The following is a 14,042-nucleotide window of genomic DNA, read 5'->3' as shown; positions in this document are numbered from 1 at the left end:
TTTAGCCTCGCACCGTCGGTAAAGGAACCCTTCCTCCTCCTTCGCTTCTGGGCAGAGCTCAAAGAGCTCGAATGCCCTGGAAATCATGGCATGAAAGGATCCAATCTCGTCGGGCGGGGACGCCCGAGCAGGGGGCGACGGGGGACAAGTCCCGTCGTTGCCTCCGTCGTCATCTGTACCTGTCGTAGTCGTGTCCGTGCCTGTATCATCCCCGTGGGTAGTAGACCGGGTGGAAGGCAGAGCAGGCCGCAGATGTGGCGTAGGATGCGTCCTCCTCCTCTTATGCGGTGGACTTTCCGAAGGTCCTGGCTCCGGTTCCCCCGTCGGGTGTGGCTCAGGTACCTCCGTCGGGGGGAGGGGCAACCTTGTCCTTATCTCCGAGCATAAGGACTGAATCGCTGACAAAATGGCCGCCGAAGTGTCCTGCGGCGCCGGAAACGACAGGCGCAAGGGCTCTTGACACCATCGCTCTCGTCGTCGCCCTCGTCGGGATCCCTCCCGATGGGCATCTTCCACGACTTTGATGAGCTCTTCTTCAGAGGTCGTGTCCGTATCCACGATGGCCACCAGCCCCTCCCTCACCTTTTCCAACGAGGACTTTGTGGGGGTCTTCTCAATGGGCCTGAAAGACGACTCCCTCCGCAGTGGCAGGGAGACTCTGGGTCCTGAGGTCGCCTCCACAGGCTGAGCCAGGGCTGCGCCGACATCCTCAATCGAGGTTTTAGCAGGGTGAATTAAGGCCATCGTCACCTTCTCTATGCCTGGGGCCTTCACCTTGGGGGGAGGGTCCGAGCCTCGCTCCCCCTCTGCCGGAATCTTCGAGATCGACCGGGATCTCTCCAGAAGCTTCGCCGGGTTCTCGGACTTCATCTTATCCGAGCCAGAGCGTTGGCTTGTGGTTGATGGCGCCGGGGAGGATGCGCCCTGCCTGGCAGCCAAGGAGCCCGACCGTTCAGTGCTCCTGATGCCCGCGGACTCGCGGTGCTTAGCCTTTCGCCGGGGCGCCCTCACAGGACTTCGAAGACCGCTCGGACTTCTTTTTCTTCTTCTCGCCTGACAGGCTCTTCCCTTCCAGCTAGTTGGCGAGACGGAGGTGGCGATCCTTCATGGTCCGCTCCGACATGTTCCCACAAAACGCACAGCCCTTCTCCGTGTGCGTCTTGTCCTCATGGAGACAGTAGAAGCATAACAAATGCTCGTCCTCCTTGAAAACATTCTGAAGCTGGCATCCAGGGCAGGTCCTAAACAGCTTCCCGGGCGTCGAGCTTCCTTTCTCCTGGGCCATGTCCGGAGTAGGCCTCGGACCTTCTGGAATCCTCCAAAAGCGTAACTCGTCGAAATCTTCACCCTCGAGGGGCGTAGAAAACTCCGAAACGGATCCCCGTTTATCAGATGTAGAAACAGTGGAGCTTGAGGCTCTATTTAACCGAAAAATTAGAAAAATCTCCTGAAAAAAGTGCGAAAATGCAGCAAAAGCTCGAGAGCTACAGCACGAGGACTCCCAACACTTGAAAATGCGGTAAAAATCTGAGGATGGCTGCCAGAGGCGGGGCTTAGGGAGAGGGCAGTCATTGGCTGGGGGCAGTATGAGACAGATCAGTGATTGGTTACTACTAAGAAAGACAGATCAGAAACGAAACTGATACTGATTTTTTTCTATACCAAGGATTCCTGGCCTGACGGGGAATATTCATGAGCATGTGAATCCATGCCAGACCCCATGCTGGAGAAACTCTAATTTTGGCCATGCTCGAGAATGTTTGCCTCTTTACCTTCAGAGGTTTCCATGTAATGGAAAAAGAACAAGTTATATGCGCTTTAGGCTCAACCAGATACAGACTCTCGCGAGGACATGGCACTGGGGTAATAAAGATGCGCCGGGGACCAGTCCTCTTGATTTTCAGTGTCGTTTTTGTGGAGATAACTCCCAAGAGACACTGAAGCACTTAGTGCCGATTTGTCCATATTTTGAGCCTACGCGTGCCTGGATTTTCAAAGATAGGTTTGATAAAGACTTAGAGCTGTCAGTGAACCTTTTTTGGAGTAGATGTATGTGGGGGCTCAACATTTCCCTAATTGTGGCATTGAATGTGTTTCTGCAAGGTGTAACCAAGGAACTAGAAAAAATGAACTCAGTCATTTAATGCTATTAATGGATGTTGGAGCTTCACTTTTAATGAACTTGGTTAGCGTGATTCAAGATTTGCTCATTGTTATTTATATTCTGTGATGAACTTAAAGGAGAGTTCCGGGACTTTTTTTTTTATTGTCCCTACGGTTCGGCCATGTGTTTTTAAGCATAACTCGGTAGATTGTAGAAAACTTTCCTATGGACCTTACCCGACTTTTCGTCCATTAACGCACTCGAAATCAGCCGCCATTTTCTGATAATCCTATCACTTGCCGCATCGCCCTGGCTCACCTGCTTTTGCGGCACTAAATCAAATCCCCCGCCCCTGAAACAGACTTTATCAAAACATTCATATTCCCCGCCTCTATCAGTGACGTGACTGTGCTGCGTAGGCAAACGCGCCCAGGCGTCTTCTACGCGACTCCACACAGAACCCGGAAATCAACACAGATCAGCTCAAACAACACAGCGCGCCACAATTCGCAATATGAAACTGTACTTTTAAATCAAACCGCAAGATTGTAAATTTGGTAAAAGTACATTTATTTGACATCAAATGTTTAGAGAATATTCAGCGATTTTCTTTTTTATTTGCTCACGTTCCAAAAAGTTCGTTTTGAGGCACGCGATGTTCCTTTGCTGTACACAGGGTCTTAGATCAACTCAAAATACAGCGCCACAATTCGGAATATGAAACTGTGGTTTAAAAGCAAACTGCAAGATTGTACGTACATTTATTGGACATCAAATGTTTAGAGAACATTCAGCGATTTTCATTTTTATTTGCTCTCGATCCAAAATTGTTCGTCTTGAGGCAAGCGATGTTCGTGTGCAGTAAACAGGGTGTTGGTTTACGATAAAATAAGCTCTTCGGTCGCACTGATAATCGCATGGCTGTTCCAACAACGAGGCACTAGGCCACCACAACGGTCTGTATGTTGCATCTAGCCGTTAGTACCGCGTAAGGGCATACTTGTACTTGGCGATCGTCCCATAAAATGGTCAGGGTGGTAACGTTGTTCACGCGGAGAAGCAACTGGCGGTTAAAAAAGCCGTCCGCCGGTGTCTGGTACTCGTGACACATGCAGTAATGCATGATGTACCTGTTTGAAAAACATAAACAATGAAATTAGTCTCACCATCAGATCTTTATTAAAATTATTCATTTTATATATTCGGTCGGGAAATTATTTCATAGCTAGGACAGTGCAACTGGGTTTTATACGTCAAGGGGGGGCTGTAGGATACTGAGACAGTCCCTCAGTGCAGGGGTTGACAGGGAGTGCAGGTGGAGAGTGGAAGGGCCCAGGACCGAGATCGCAGACAGTGGACCAGTTGTAGCAGGGGAGAGGGAGAGAGAAAGCAGAAGCAAAGGTTTTGAGGTGCTTCCGTAAAAGTAGACGGTTCTCCCCAAGATAGTGCGCGGTACAAAACAATATGCCACATAGAACGAACAAGTACAACTTAACCCGTCTTTAAAGCTACTGTATAGTAATTAAATTGCGGTATAAACTCATCTAAAGAGTTACTTACATTATATTTGCATTTTCCATTGTGTCTGTGCGTAGGGCAGCCCCGAAATACCACTCCTTCTATGCAGACGTTATTTCTTCTAATGAACGAACATGAAATGGCTTTCGTTTCTGAAATTATATTCATTATCGTTTCTTACGTGGTCCCGGCCTGTCAAGGTCAAAATACAATAGAACCTTATACTGAGTCGTGGGCCATTCTGGCACCCGAGAAAAAATCAAAGCAGCTGACCTTCACTTTGAACGAGCACACATTCCTAGTTAGCTACATTCAGTGTAAGGCATTCTCACAGGACTTGAAATTTACACTCCATCTTTGCATTTTGTCTGCGTGCTTTGCAGCCCCACAGAACCATAAATACGGAGACATTCTATATTTTTTGAAAAATGATTTATATTACTGTTTGGTTTAATTTAATGCGCAAATGAACAAGGTTGGATAGATACACATATTCAATGGGCCTGCGACATGAGGAGACTCGAGAGAACAGACAATCAAATTACAATCATTTAAACCGTGATGTGTATTTCTCAATGAGTTCTTCTTTAGGTGGACATGGAACAGAGGCAATGTTGGGTGGCAATGCAGTTGTCCCCTGCACAGGTTCGTTCACAACTCCATTTATGTGCCTATCTAGGACGTCAACAATAAGTTTCTCAATAAACTCATATTGCATATCCTCAAACACTGGTTTGATCACCCATTGTTTACTTCTTTTAGTGAAGGCCTTATTGTAGCGAAGCGTCCCTAAAGTTCCGGTCGTCCTACTTTGTTGACGGCCAACATTATGGTTATGTGCCAAGACCGCTAAAAGAGTCCGATTTATCATGCCCTCCATGCCAAAATGCAATCGTTTTGGCCTGTACTTGAGGCACATATTGTGGAACACCTCCAAATCTCCTGTGTGGCAGAATTCCGTGAGTCCCCTCAAAGCTTTTGTTATAGTTTTATCAAATACAATCTTTTCAATGGCTTTGTGAGTGGGTGATGAAGGAATCAACCACTTCTTCTTCCGTGCCTCCTCTGTGGACAAATGGCCATGTTCACAATTGTGGAAATGTTGGTTCGTGTTCCATCGGTGAACGTTTGTACAGTGTGGCATTACTGACCGCCATTTTTCCAGTAGAATTTCCAACGACCCTCCACATGTTTTTGAGCTCCACCAAAGATGGTTGCTGATTGACTTGGACCACTGTGAAATACCTTGCAATTCTTTTTTTTTACCTGCAGCCGACAATTTTTTATTGATTGATTTTGCAAGATGCCAAACGTCAAATTGGTGATTTATATTTTTGTACTGTTCTCTCATTGTCTTGGCAATTGAAACGTGTCTGTCCGTGGCTATCAGGTCGATCACCATTCCCCGCGATTGTAGTTCTTGCAATGATGCTACAAAGCCAACTTTCTCCATGGCCACTGAGGATGTACTTTGTGACACCTGCACGACCACCGAACTCACAATTTTCTTACTTTCCATGTCCTGAAAGTGGTAGGTGCAGTACTTGGCTGAAAATCCTGGGCTGTCGCACTGTCCATCACCGGCTAGCCTGAACCGTTTGCCCGCGAATGTACTATCAATAGACATTTTTTCCATTCTCCAAGCTTCGCTAATGGCTGGAAATAGATAATCGGTTTGGTATTTGTAGAACTGAGTTTTCGCAATGAAATGGATTCCCACAAACTGAAAGAAAGACTCTAATTTTTTAAAACTTGAACCACTAAAAAGTGCAGCCGCTGCACAAAGTAGATTGCCTGCTGGCAGTTGTCCCAGCATAGGTTGTGCAGACCATGTGAAAGGATGATATTTTGTACAGGTGGCATGTATTTTAAGGTTAGTGCCTCGAATTGCACGAGTCACATTAATCAATGGCTCCCCACATACTTCCCCACCTACCAAATGCCCACATTTAATCCGAATAATAATATCAATCAAACAACTATCGAATACAATGAATTTGGCCTCTTTCCTTATACGGTCACTCTGCATCCCAGCTGGTTCGGCCTGTAACGTTGAGGACATGTCACTCACATGAAAGGTAGAATCTCTGATATCGTCTTCCGCTATGTTCAGTGATATTGATGGTGTTTCATTGTCGTCTACTTCATTCTCTTCCATTGCAACATCTGTTCCTTCTCCGGCGATGGGTGAATAAAACAATTTCTTCAACTTTCTCGCGGTCTTAGTTTTTGCGGGTGTGGATTCTGTGAATTGATCTCCGACTGCATCCGAACTACCAGGAGGACATTCACTATCAATGGCTGGTGGTGGTATAGCTCCGTTGTCAATCACTTCATATTCTTCCCATTGGCACGATGCTTCTCCAGTCTCAAGTCCCTGCCAAAAGGTTTGACAAGCAACATCTCTCGTTAGCTTCACTGTCTGTGTAGATCTAGTTCGTACACCCACTCGCAACTAGAGGACAGATTGGAAAAGGGGTGTTCAGTTTAAACACAACTTACAGTATTGAACTATTAACAGTGAAAAACAACATAATATAGTGACCAGGACACTAACCTTCTTTTGCTTTCTTTTCTTTGAAACTTTCTTGCCTCGAACTTCAACATCAGGACGCTGTTGCTCCGACTCGTGTGTGCATGTCTCCACTTCCTCTTGCGCTGCAACGACTATGTTTTCCTGATAAGCACATCCATCACGCACTGACGCTCCATGGACTCCCTGAAACATAGAACTTTCATTAGTATGTATAATAATATCGAAAACACAAAATGTACTTGGGGACCAATACCCACGTACATCTCAATAGCAAAACACGAATGAACGCTTTGTGTAGAACATTCAAACGACAATTATTCACGCATTGTTGATCTAGTTAGATGGAACTGTCAAGATCCATACCTCGTGCTCCTCAGACTTCCATTGATGATATTATTGAAGATGATGCTTCAGTGACTCCCTGAAACACAGTAATTGCATTAGTATGGTTTTCTATTTTGATAAAAAGAACAGAAAGTTTGTGCAGGCGTGAACGGCTCATCTAAATAGACCTGCACAAATGATCAGTTGTCTAAAATAAATAATGGATATCTAAATATGATTCGATTTGCTCGATCGTTGGAAGTGTCACCACCCAGAAATCTGCATCAACTACTAGGGGTGATGTTCTTGTAGAAGAAGCTCCGTCATCTCCCTGAAACATAGTACTTGCGTTAATAAAGAAGGAAGTATAGCGGATGTAATCACGTCATATGATTTCGCTTCATCGAACTGTCAGTATCCATACCTCGAAATGCATAAGAACATCAAGGGACGATGTAACTGCGGTGCACACTTCTGCAAGCTGTTGCGCCGACCCGTAACTGCACGCTCCCCCTTCTTCTTGGACTAATGCTCCATCGACTCCCTGAAACATAGGACTTTCATTAGTAATGAACACAATATTGAAAAAAGAAGACACATAGGAGGGCGACGACAGAAGGACATATCAATGGCTAAAAACGAAAGCAACATTGTGTGTAACAATCACGCTACAAGAATGCAAGATCTGATGATCTCCATCGATGGAACTGTCCTGAAACGTACCTCGAGCATCTGAGTGACATCAACGGTAGTCGTCAATACGTTGGACTCCTCAGCATCTCCCTGAAAGACAGTACTTGAATTATTTTGGATAACAATAATTATAACTGAAAACAAAGACTAGAGGACGAGTACAAGGGTGTACCATTAGGTAAAATAATTACACGATAATTACATGCCTAAAACAAGTCAGTGGCAGAATAGCCAAGTAAGATTACCCGATAGGCGCTTGAAGTGGCTGATGACTGCAATAACGACACGGATGGAGAATCTTCCGCCTTCATATTGAGTGGATACATAAATGGGGAAATTATTGTTAGCTAATGCTACACACTACCGCAAGGCCGAGAGATAAATACGTAAACTTGACTCACCAGTGGAGGGATGTGGACGAATAGAGTGGGAATAGCGGTTGAGAGCAATTTTCGCCTCGCTCGCGGTGTGTTCTTCTTTATTAGCAATGATGTGGAGTACATGTCAGAGGTAAAGTGCCTGCTGCAGATGCGGTATCGATCACCCCTCTTGTCCGCAAAGACTTCTAGGACTCTACTTTCAAGCTCAGAGGGTGGATATCCGCAATATCGGACCCATTCTCTTATCTGATCTATTGTCTTAGGGAAAACATGCATTATAGTACCTTCAGATTTATTATGGGTCTTCGAAGGGCAACCGCCAATGGAACAGGCAGGCATTGTGGAAAGTTCTGAAAAGTAAAGATCAACAATTCTCTATGAATACCAATGTGTTAAAAAATTAAATGACACATAAAAGGTTCAATGCAAGGTATGTTTTGGTTCTTGGAACTATACACGTTATTCACATGCGGATAAGTATTTGAATAACTTTAAAAAAATAGAAAAATAATTTGACTAAACTCAGAACATGTGACTAGTTCCTTGCATGTACTGTCTTGAACGAAAAGAAATTGGACGCAAAATGAGTATGGTACATGGCCTTACCTTGACGAGCAAACAGTTAGATGCAGGGATCAGAGTAGTTTCTTGTCGTTCACAGGTTGCAAACTGACGAGTTTCCTCGAAGTGGTCACGGAAGTTCACAGAGACGAAGAGCAGATAACCAGCACCTTCACGGGTTGACTAGCAAAGTGCAAAGAAGTTCTCATTAGAAATATGAAGTGGGTTATAAAGAATTCGAAACAGGGGTGTGTTTGTGAATGAATGACGTGTATATGTCGTGGCATTATGCGGTTTGCAGGGGGCCGTCCAGCGTGAGGGGGGATGCTTGGCAGGAGACACGGGGTCTGGCGGTAGACATGGGAACAACAACCCATGCTCTATAGACCACTTTGAAGTGTACATGGTCTTTGGCACCTCTTGGCCTTTATCGCTCCCTGACAGCTCCACTTGGCAGCACAAGTACCCCGGTGCGAACTGCCTTTGATAGGGCGGGGGGTGGATTGGGGCGCTGGTCGTGCAGACAAGACACAGGAAGACTCGTGAATGGAGACACACTAATGTGGATTGCAGGGGGCCGTCCAGCGTGAGGGGGGATGCTTGGCAGGAGACACGGGGTCTGGAGGTAGACATGGGAACAACAACCCATGCTCTATAGACCACTTTGAAGTGTACATGGTCTTTGGCACCTCTTGGCCTTTATCGCTCCCTGACAGCTCCACTTGGCAGCACAAGTACCCCGGTGCGAACTGCCTTTGATAGGGCGGGGGGTGGATTGGGGCGCTGGTCGTGCAGACAAGACACAGGAAGACTCGTGAATGGAGACACACTTATGTGGATTGCAGGGGGCCGTCCAGCGTGAGGGGGGATGCTTGGCAGGAGACACGGGGTCTGGAGGTAGACATGGGAACAACAACCCATGCTCTATAGACCACTTTGAAGTGTACATGGTCTTTGGCACCTCTTGGCCTTTATCGCTCCCTGACAGCTCCACTTGGCAGCACAAGTACCCCGGTGCGAACTGCCTTTGATAGGGCGGGGGGGGGTGTGGATTAGGGCGCTGGTCGTGCAGACAAGACTCGTTTGCCGCAGGGCCTCACCAAGGAGAGGCCATCTAACTACATGTAAGAGGCAGGCTGAAGGATCTAGTACATGGAAGGCAGGGGGGTGAGTTTATAAATACCTCAGCCTCCCAGGAGAATATATGGGTGCAGTTCACCCTGGAGACCCTGGATGCCTAGGCAGTTAGTCAGCAGCAGGCTGGCCTGTGGTGGCAAGGCGGCACGGGCCAGAGGGGGTCATCTCTGTACCCGGTGCCCAAAAGGATGATTTATTATGATCAACCATATTGATTATTTACCTATAACCATGTTTTGTATCAATAAAATCCAACGGCCTTCCTTTTATTGCCAACGCTTGAACAAAGTGGTGTGGTAAGTATTTTTGGGGGAGGAGGCAAGGCCGGGAGGCTTGATGCCAACCCGCAAAATAACATATGTATGTCTGCTGCATATGGGTTCAACGGTTATGTGGATTGAAGGTGGGCGGCCAGCGTGAGGGAGGATGCTGGCCGGAGACATGTGGTGTGACAAGACAAGGCACAGGAAGACTATTCAATGGAGACACACTAGATTCATTTAAAAAATCAAAACAACCATTGTTAAAATATATGTTGGGTTTTATTTTAGATCTTAATTTCAATTGAACAAATAATAAACATTACACATTGTAAAGTTGCGGTTGCAGCACATCCAGGGAAAATCCGCGGTATTGTCCACTGTCGCTGGGGAAATGTTGTCTAATGGCAAGTACCGCACAGGCAGGTATTACTCTCCGAACGCGGTGTCCGAGCCTCCCGTGAAGCCACCAAGTGAAGCAACGATAGGCCACCAGCCTGTACCACCTGTGAAAATGAAAGATGCAAACTGTATTAAAATGACAACTTTATTATCACTGTCGATTCAGGTAAAAAATGTCATTCTGCTTTGAAAAAAATTCTATCTAGAAAATGCACAACATGGAACCAATTTACATGCATTCGAATGATGAGACGACCATGAAATAGTAGTGGCATCACTGACATCACAACCAGAGTATACTTACTCGTTACTCGGATTACGCGGACGAACAGTGCCGCAAAGTTCGTGCATAAGCACCATCATCATCCTCAACACGGTCCGTGAGAGGCAGGCTTCCCTGAACTCTGGCAGCTCGGTGATGCATTGCGGACTTGGCTCGCCTTCCGAAATGTAGGCCAAGCACCCGGAATTTTCACGGCAGCAGCAGTTCTCCTCCTCAGTTGGCATTAGCTCGCACCGATTGCACGTGCACCAGGAGACGCCGTCCATGCGACATGGTCCAGGCTCTTCATCCGTTGACTGGTCCTCCCAACTGCCGTCCGAATCCCCAACGTTTTCGCGTGCTTGCCTTTCCAGTAGTTCTTCCTCGGTGTACTCGGGCTCGTACATATACGGCATTATTGTAGCCATTGTGTGGTAAAGAAAGTAAAATAATTTATAGCGGTGGTACTGGTATCTGTTCACACGGGCTACAATCAACGAAGGTAGCTGACCAGAGCACAGAAACGAGTCACAGAATACTCAAAGTAACACACAGAGAGTAATGGAATCGAAAATCTGCTGCTGTGTGTTGTGAAACGGTGTGTTTATACTTATTGAGGAAAGAGGCGTCCTGCCATTTCCATGGCGACAGTTCATTAGCTGAGGCGCAGCGATTGTTGACACGAAACGTGCTTTGGCGTTGGGAAATGGGCGGTACGCGTCTGCTGATGTCAGGCTCAGGGGCGGGGGATTTGATTTAGTGACGCAAAAGCAGGTGAGCCAGGGCGATGGGGGGGGAAATGATAGGATTATCAGAAAATGGCGGCTGATTTCGAGTGCGTTAATGGACGAAAAGTCGGGTAAGGTCCATAGGAAAGTTTTCTACGATCTACCGAGTTATGCTTAAAAACACATGGCCGAACCGTAGGGACAATAAAAAAAAAGTCCCGGAACTCTCCTTTAATGGGACAGGCTAATGTTGATGTATCCTGGATCTTAAGAGTTATGTATTTTATATGATGCTTTTTGTTCTCTATGTTGTGTAAGGCTTTTTGTAAGCTAAACGCGCAACAAGAAAAAAAAAAAATAATGAATAAAAGCTGCAGATTTCGAGGGCTGGTGAGCGTGTGTGCTGGGCCTAGGAAGCGGGTGGGACTATCTAGTCCCAGGCCACATCCTCAGTGCCAGAGTCCAGGTGTGGTCAAATGTGTAACCAATAGTTGTCCCTCACGCCCTCCTAAGTCTAAGCCTCGCTTTTCAGACACACTACACAGAGTTTTGCTGGAAACTAGTGTCTTTCCATGTTCACCAGAATAGGATACCCTATCGGAATCTTTGTCCACAGAGCAAATTCTAAAAATCCATCTCAACAAAGCCGTTCTCGAAAACAGAAATCAACTTCAGGTGTTGCTCAAACTACCTTTCTCGAAGTTCGCTGATTAAATCCAGTTTCTTCATCACTAACTGAAGAGGGAGAAGCTCTTCATCTTTAAAAGTTTTCTGTAAATGAAGAAGACACAAAACAATTATTAAGGATGCAATGAACACAGTCTTTGTTAACATCCATCTAAGAGCACCTTATAAACAAGGCAACATTGCTGTTAATACACAGAACAACAAATTACTTTCCCCAAGTGATGTTATTTCTACTGGATGTTTCTTGCACATATTCCTCATCTTTGATATATTCGTATTCTGCTTTTCCGCCAGTAGGGGGCTCCGTCAACTTGTGGCCCTAAATGGCTTCCGTCCTGCTCTCGGCCGTGATGGTAACACTGGTATAAGTAGCACAAGCGGCGCCCGTTGCCTCAGTTCATGTTTTCCTCCCTTTCCTTTGCACATCAGTCTCAAAGGTGACAAAATCAGACGTTGAAAGAGGAAGGTGTAACATAATGAAAATTCCTCTTAACCCCTCCGCCCCCCACTCCAAGAATAGAGGGGCACACTGGGGGGGGGGGGATGAGGAATACGTGCAAAGAACATCCAGAAGATAGAACATTAGCAGGGGTAAGTCATTTGTTCTTCTAATAGACTGTGTCCTCCCATGTAGTCCTCATCTTTGATAGACTGATGAATCCTATGGAGTCATCACTGATCCCCAGCCTAAAGTCTCCTCCCAAGTGGCCAGGGGAAGGCAGCCGCTACCTGACCCTGACCCTGACCCTGACCCTGGGGGAGGATGACATGGGAGGAGATGGCTACCAGGGAGATGTGCGTACTCCATTAGGAGAGAGGACCCTAGAATTCCTAGATTTCTGATGGTATGTTGTCATTTTACCAATCCTTAGAGTGGTAAACCCAAAGACCATCCCTTATCAGACACCCTAGGCAGAACACCAGTCACACCTCATATGCACATGAAACACATTGAACATCTCCAAGGTCTTCATTTTAATAAAGATTTGAAAAAAATACAACCTTAAAGAGCTTAAAACTCCTATCGACGTCAAATCCTACAAAGCCTCATGTACTGAGATGAGGAATATGAAGGAGTTGAGGAATGAAGGAAACATCGAACCAAACGAGCGGACTAAGCATCTGCAGGTGAGGATGGAGAGAAACTAGCTGCAGGGAGAGCGGCGCAGGCAGCTGAAGCAGACGTTGAAAGGTGAATTGTGCTTGGCGAAGCAAACGCTTACAAGCATCCGCTTGCAAGCCAACCTACCTGGAGAGACAAGACTAGGAGAGGTGCCACAGACACTTCAGAGGGACCACTATGAGTGTAATAGCAACGTGAGGGCTGGTATAAGCACAGTCCGGTGAAAACCCTTCACTTTCACTGACACACAAACACAGAGCAGATGCTGGGACCGAACGAGGATCAGCAAAGCCGTAATGCCCTCCAGGAGTTGCCACTTCACTGCAGCAGCATGCCACGGTCCAAAAATGCCAATCGACACCAATGAGTCTGCCCAAAGGTGCTGGGGGTCCCGAGGCGTGTGAACAGGCATATGGACAAATAAATGAATCTTTAATACCGAGCAAGTAAATTGAAGAGACAGAACTTCTACAAATCCTCATGTGAAAGAAAGCCATATGGGGAAAGCTGGAGTAAATTTTATCCACAGCAGATAAGCATTGAGGAAGTTCAAAAGGCAAAGTTTGTACAAGTTTCCTTATCTGAGAGGTCAATATGGGGAAAATTGGAACAAGCATTGCCTCAAGCTAAAGCGTATTAATGTAAACATTAAGGAGCAAGTTGGAGGGCAGAATTTGTACAAGTCCCCTATATGAGAGGTCAGTTTGGAGAATAGTGGAACAAGCATTGCCACAAGCTAAAGAGTACTAACAAAGGGAGCCACTCTCCATCTATGAGATGTCAATATGGGGAGGAAGTTGGAACAAGTAGTACCTGAAGTGAAAATAACTATACTAAGAAGGAAAGTGAACTTTGTAGAAAGTCCTGGTTTAAGCAAACATCAAGGAAAACCATCCTTTTGGGAAAAGTTACCTGGCAGGAGAGTACACCAGGGTATCTGCAAGACCCAGAAGGGGAAGAAAGCAATGTGAACACTGTAGAAGGTCCTGGTGCAATCATCAAAGCAAGACATTGCATCTATTCTTAAAGGCTCATTGACAGAGATACACTCTCGCTATCCTACATGAGTTTCTCTACAAAATCTCACAACCATCGGCGAGCGGAGCGTTGTGTGAGTGGTACTGTCTGTGGCTGTCTTTCCAGGAGTCTGTTTTCCACCCTCACTGCTGGAGGTGGAGTTTCTCTACAAAATCTCACAACCACCACGGAGCAGAGTGGGGTGAGAGTGGTACTTTCTGTGGCTGTCTGTGCGCGGTCGTGTGTGTCATGCGCCCAATCGCATGGAGACTGTGGCGACGGTTCCGTTGGAGTGGCCATTAGGTCGTTA

At 46.2% G+C, this 14,042-nt stretch overlaps 1 protein-coding gene across 4 annotated transcripts in view; it reads right to left on the bottom strand.

Moving 5' to 3' along the window:
- Positions 1-14,042, bottom strand: part of WASHC4 (WASH complex subunit 4) — a 1,230,387-nt gene that overhangs the window by 688,520 nt on the left and 527,825 nt on the right. For all 4 annotated transcript variants that reach the window (XM_069629940.1, XM_069629941.1, XM_069629942.1 and 1 more), the window contains one exon: positions 11,597-11,676. In XM_069629940.1, coding sequence (XP_069486041.1) covers positions 11,597-11,676 — 80 coding nt within the window. The remainder of the gene's footprint in view (positions 1-11,596; positions 11,677-14,042) is intronic.

Source organism: Ambystoma mexicanum, chromosome 12 (genome assembly GCF_040938575.1).
Source record: "Ambystoma mexicanum isolate Mex_15411 chromosome 12, UKY_AmexF1_1, whole genome shotgun sequence".
Lineage (NCBI taxonomy): Eukaryota > Metazoa > Chordata > Amphibia > Caudata > Ambystomatidae > Ambystoma > Ambystoma mexicanum.
This window is presented reverse-complemented; position numbering and strand designations above follow the sequence as displayed.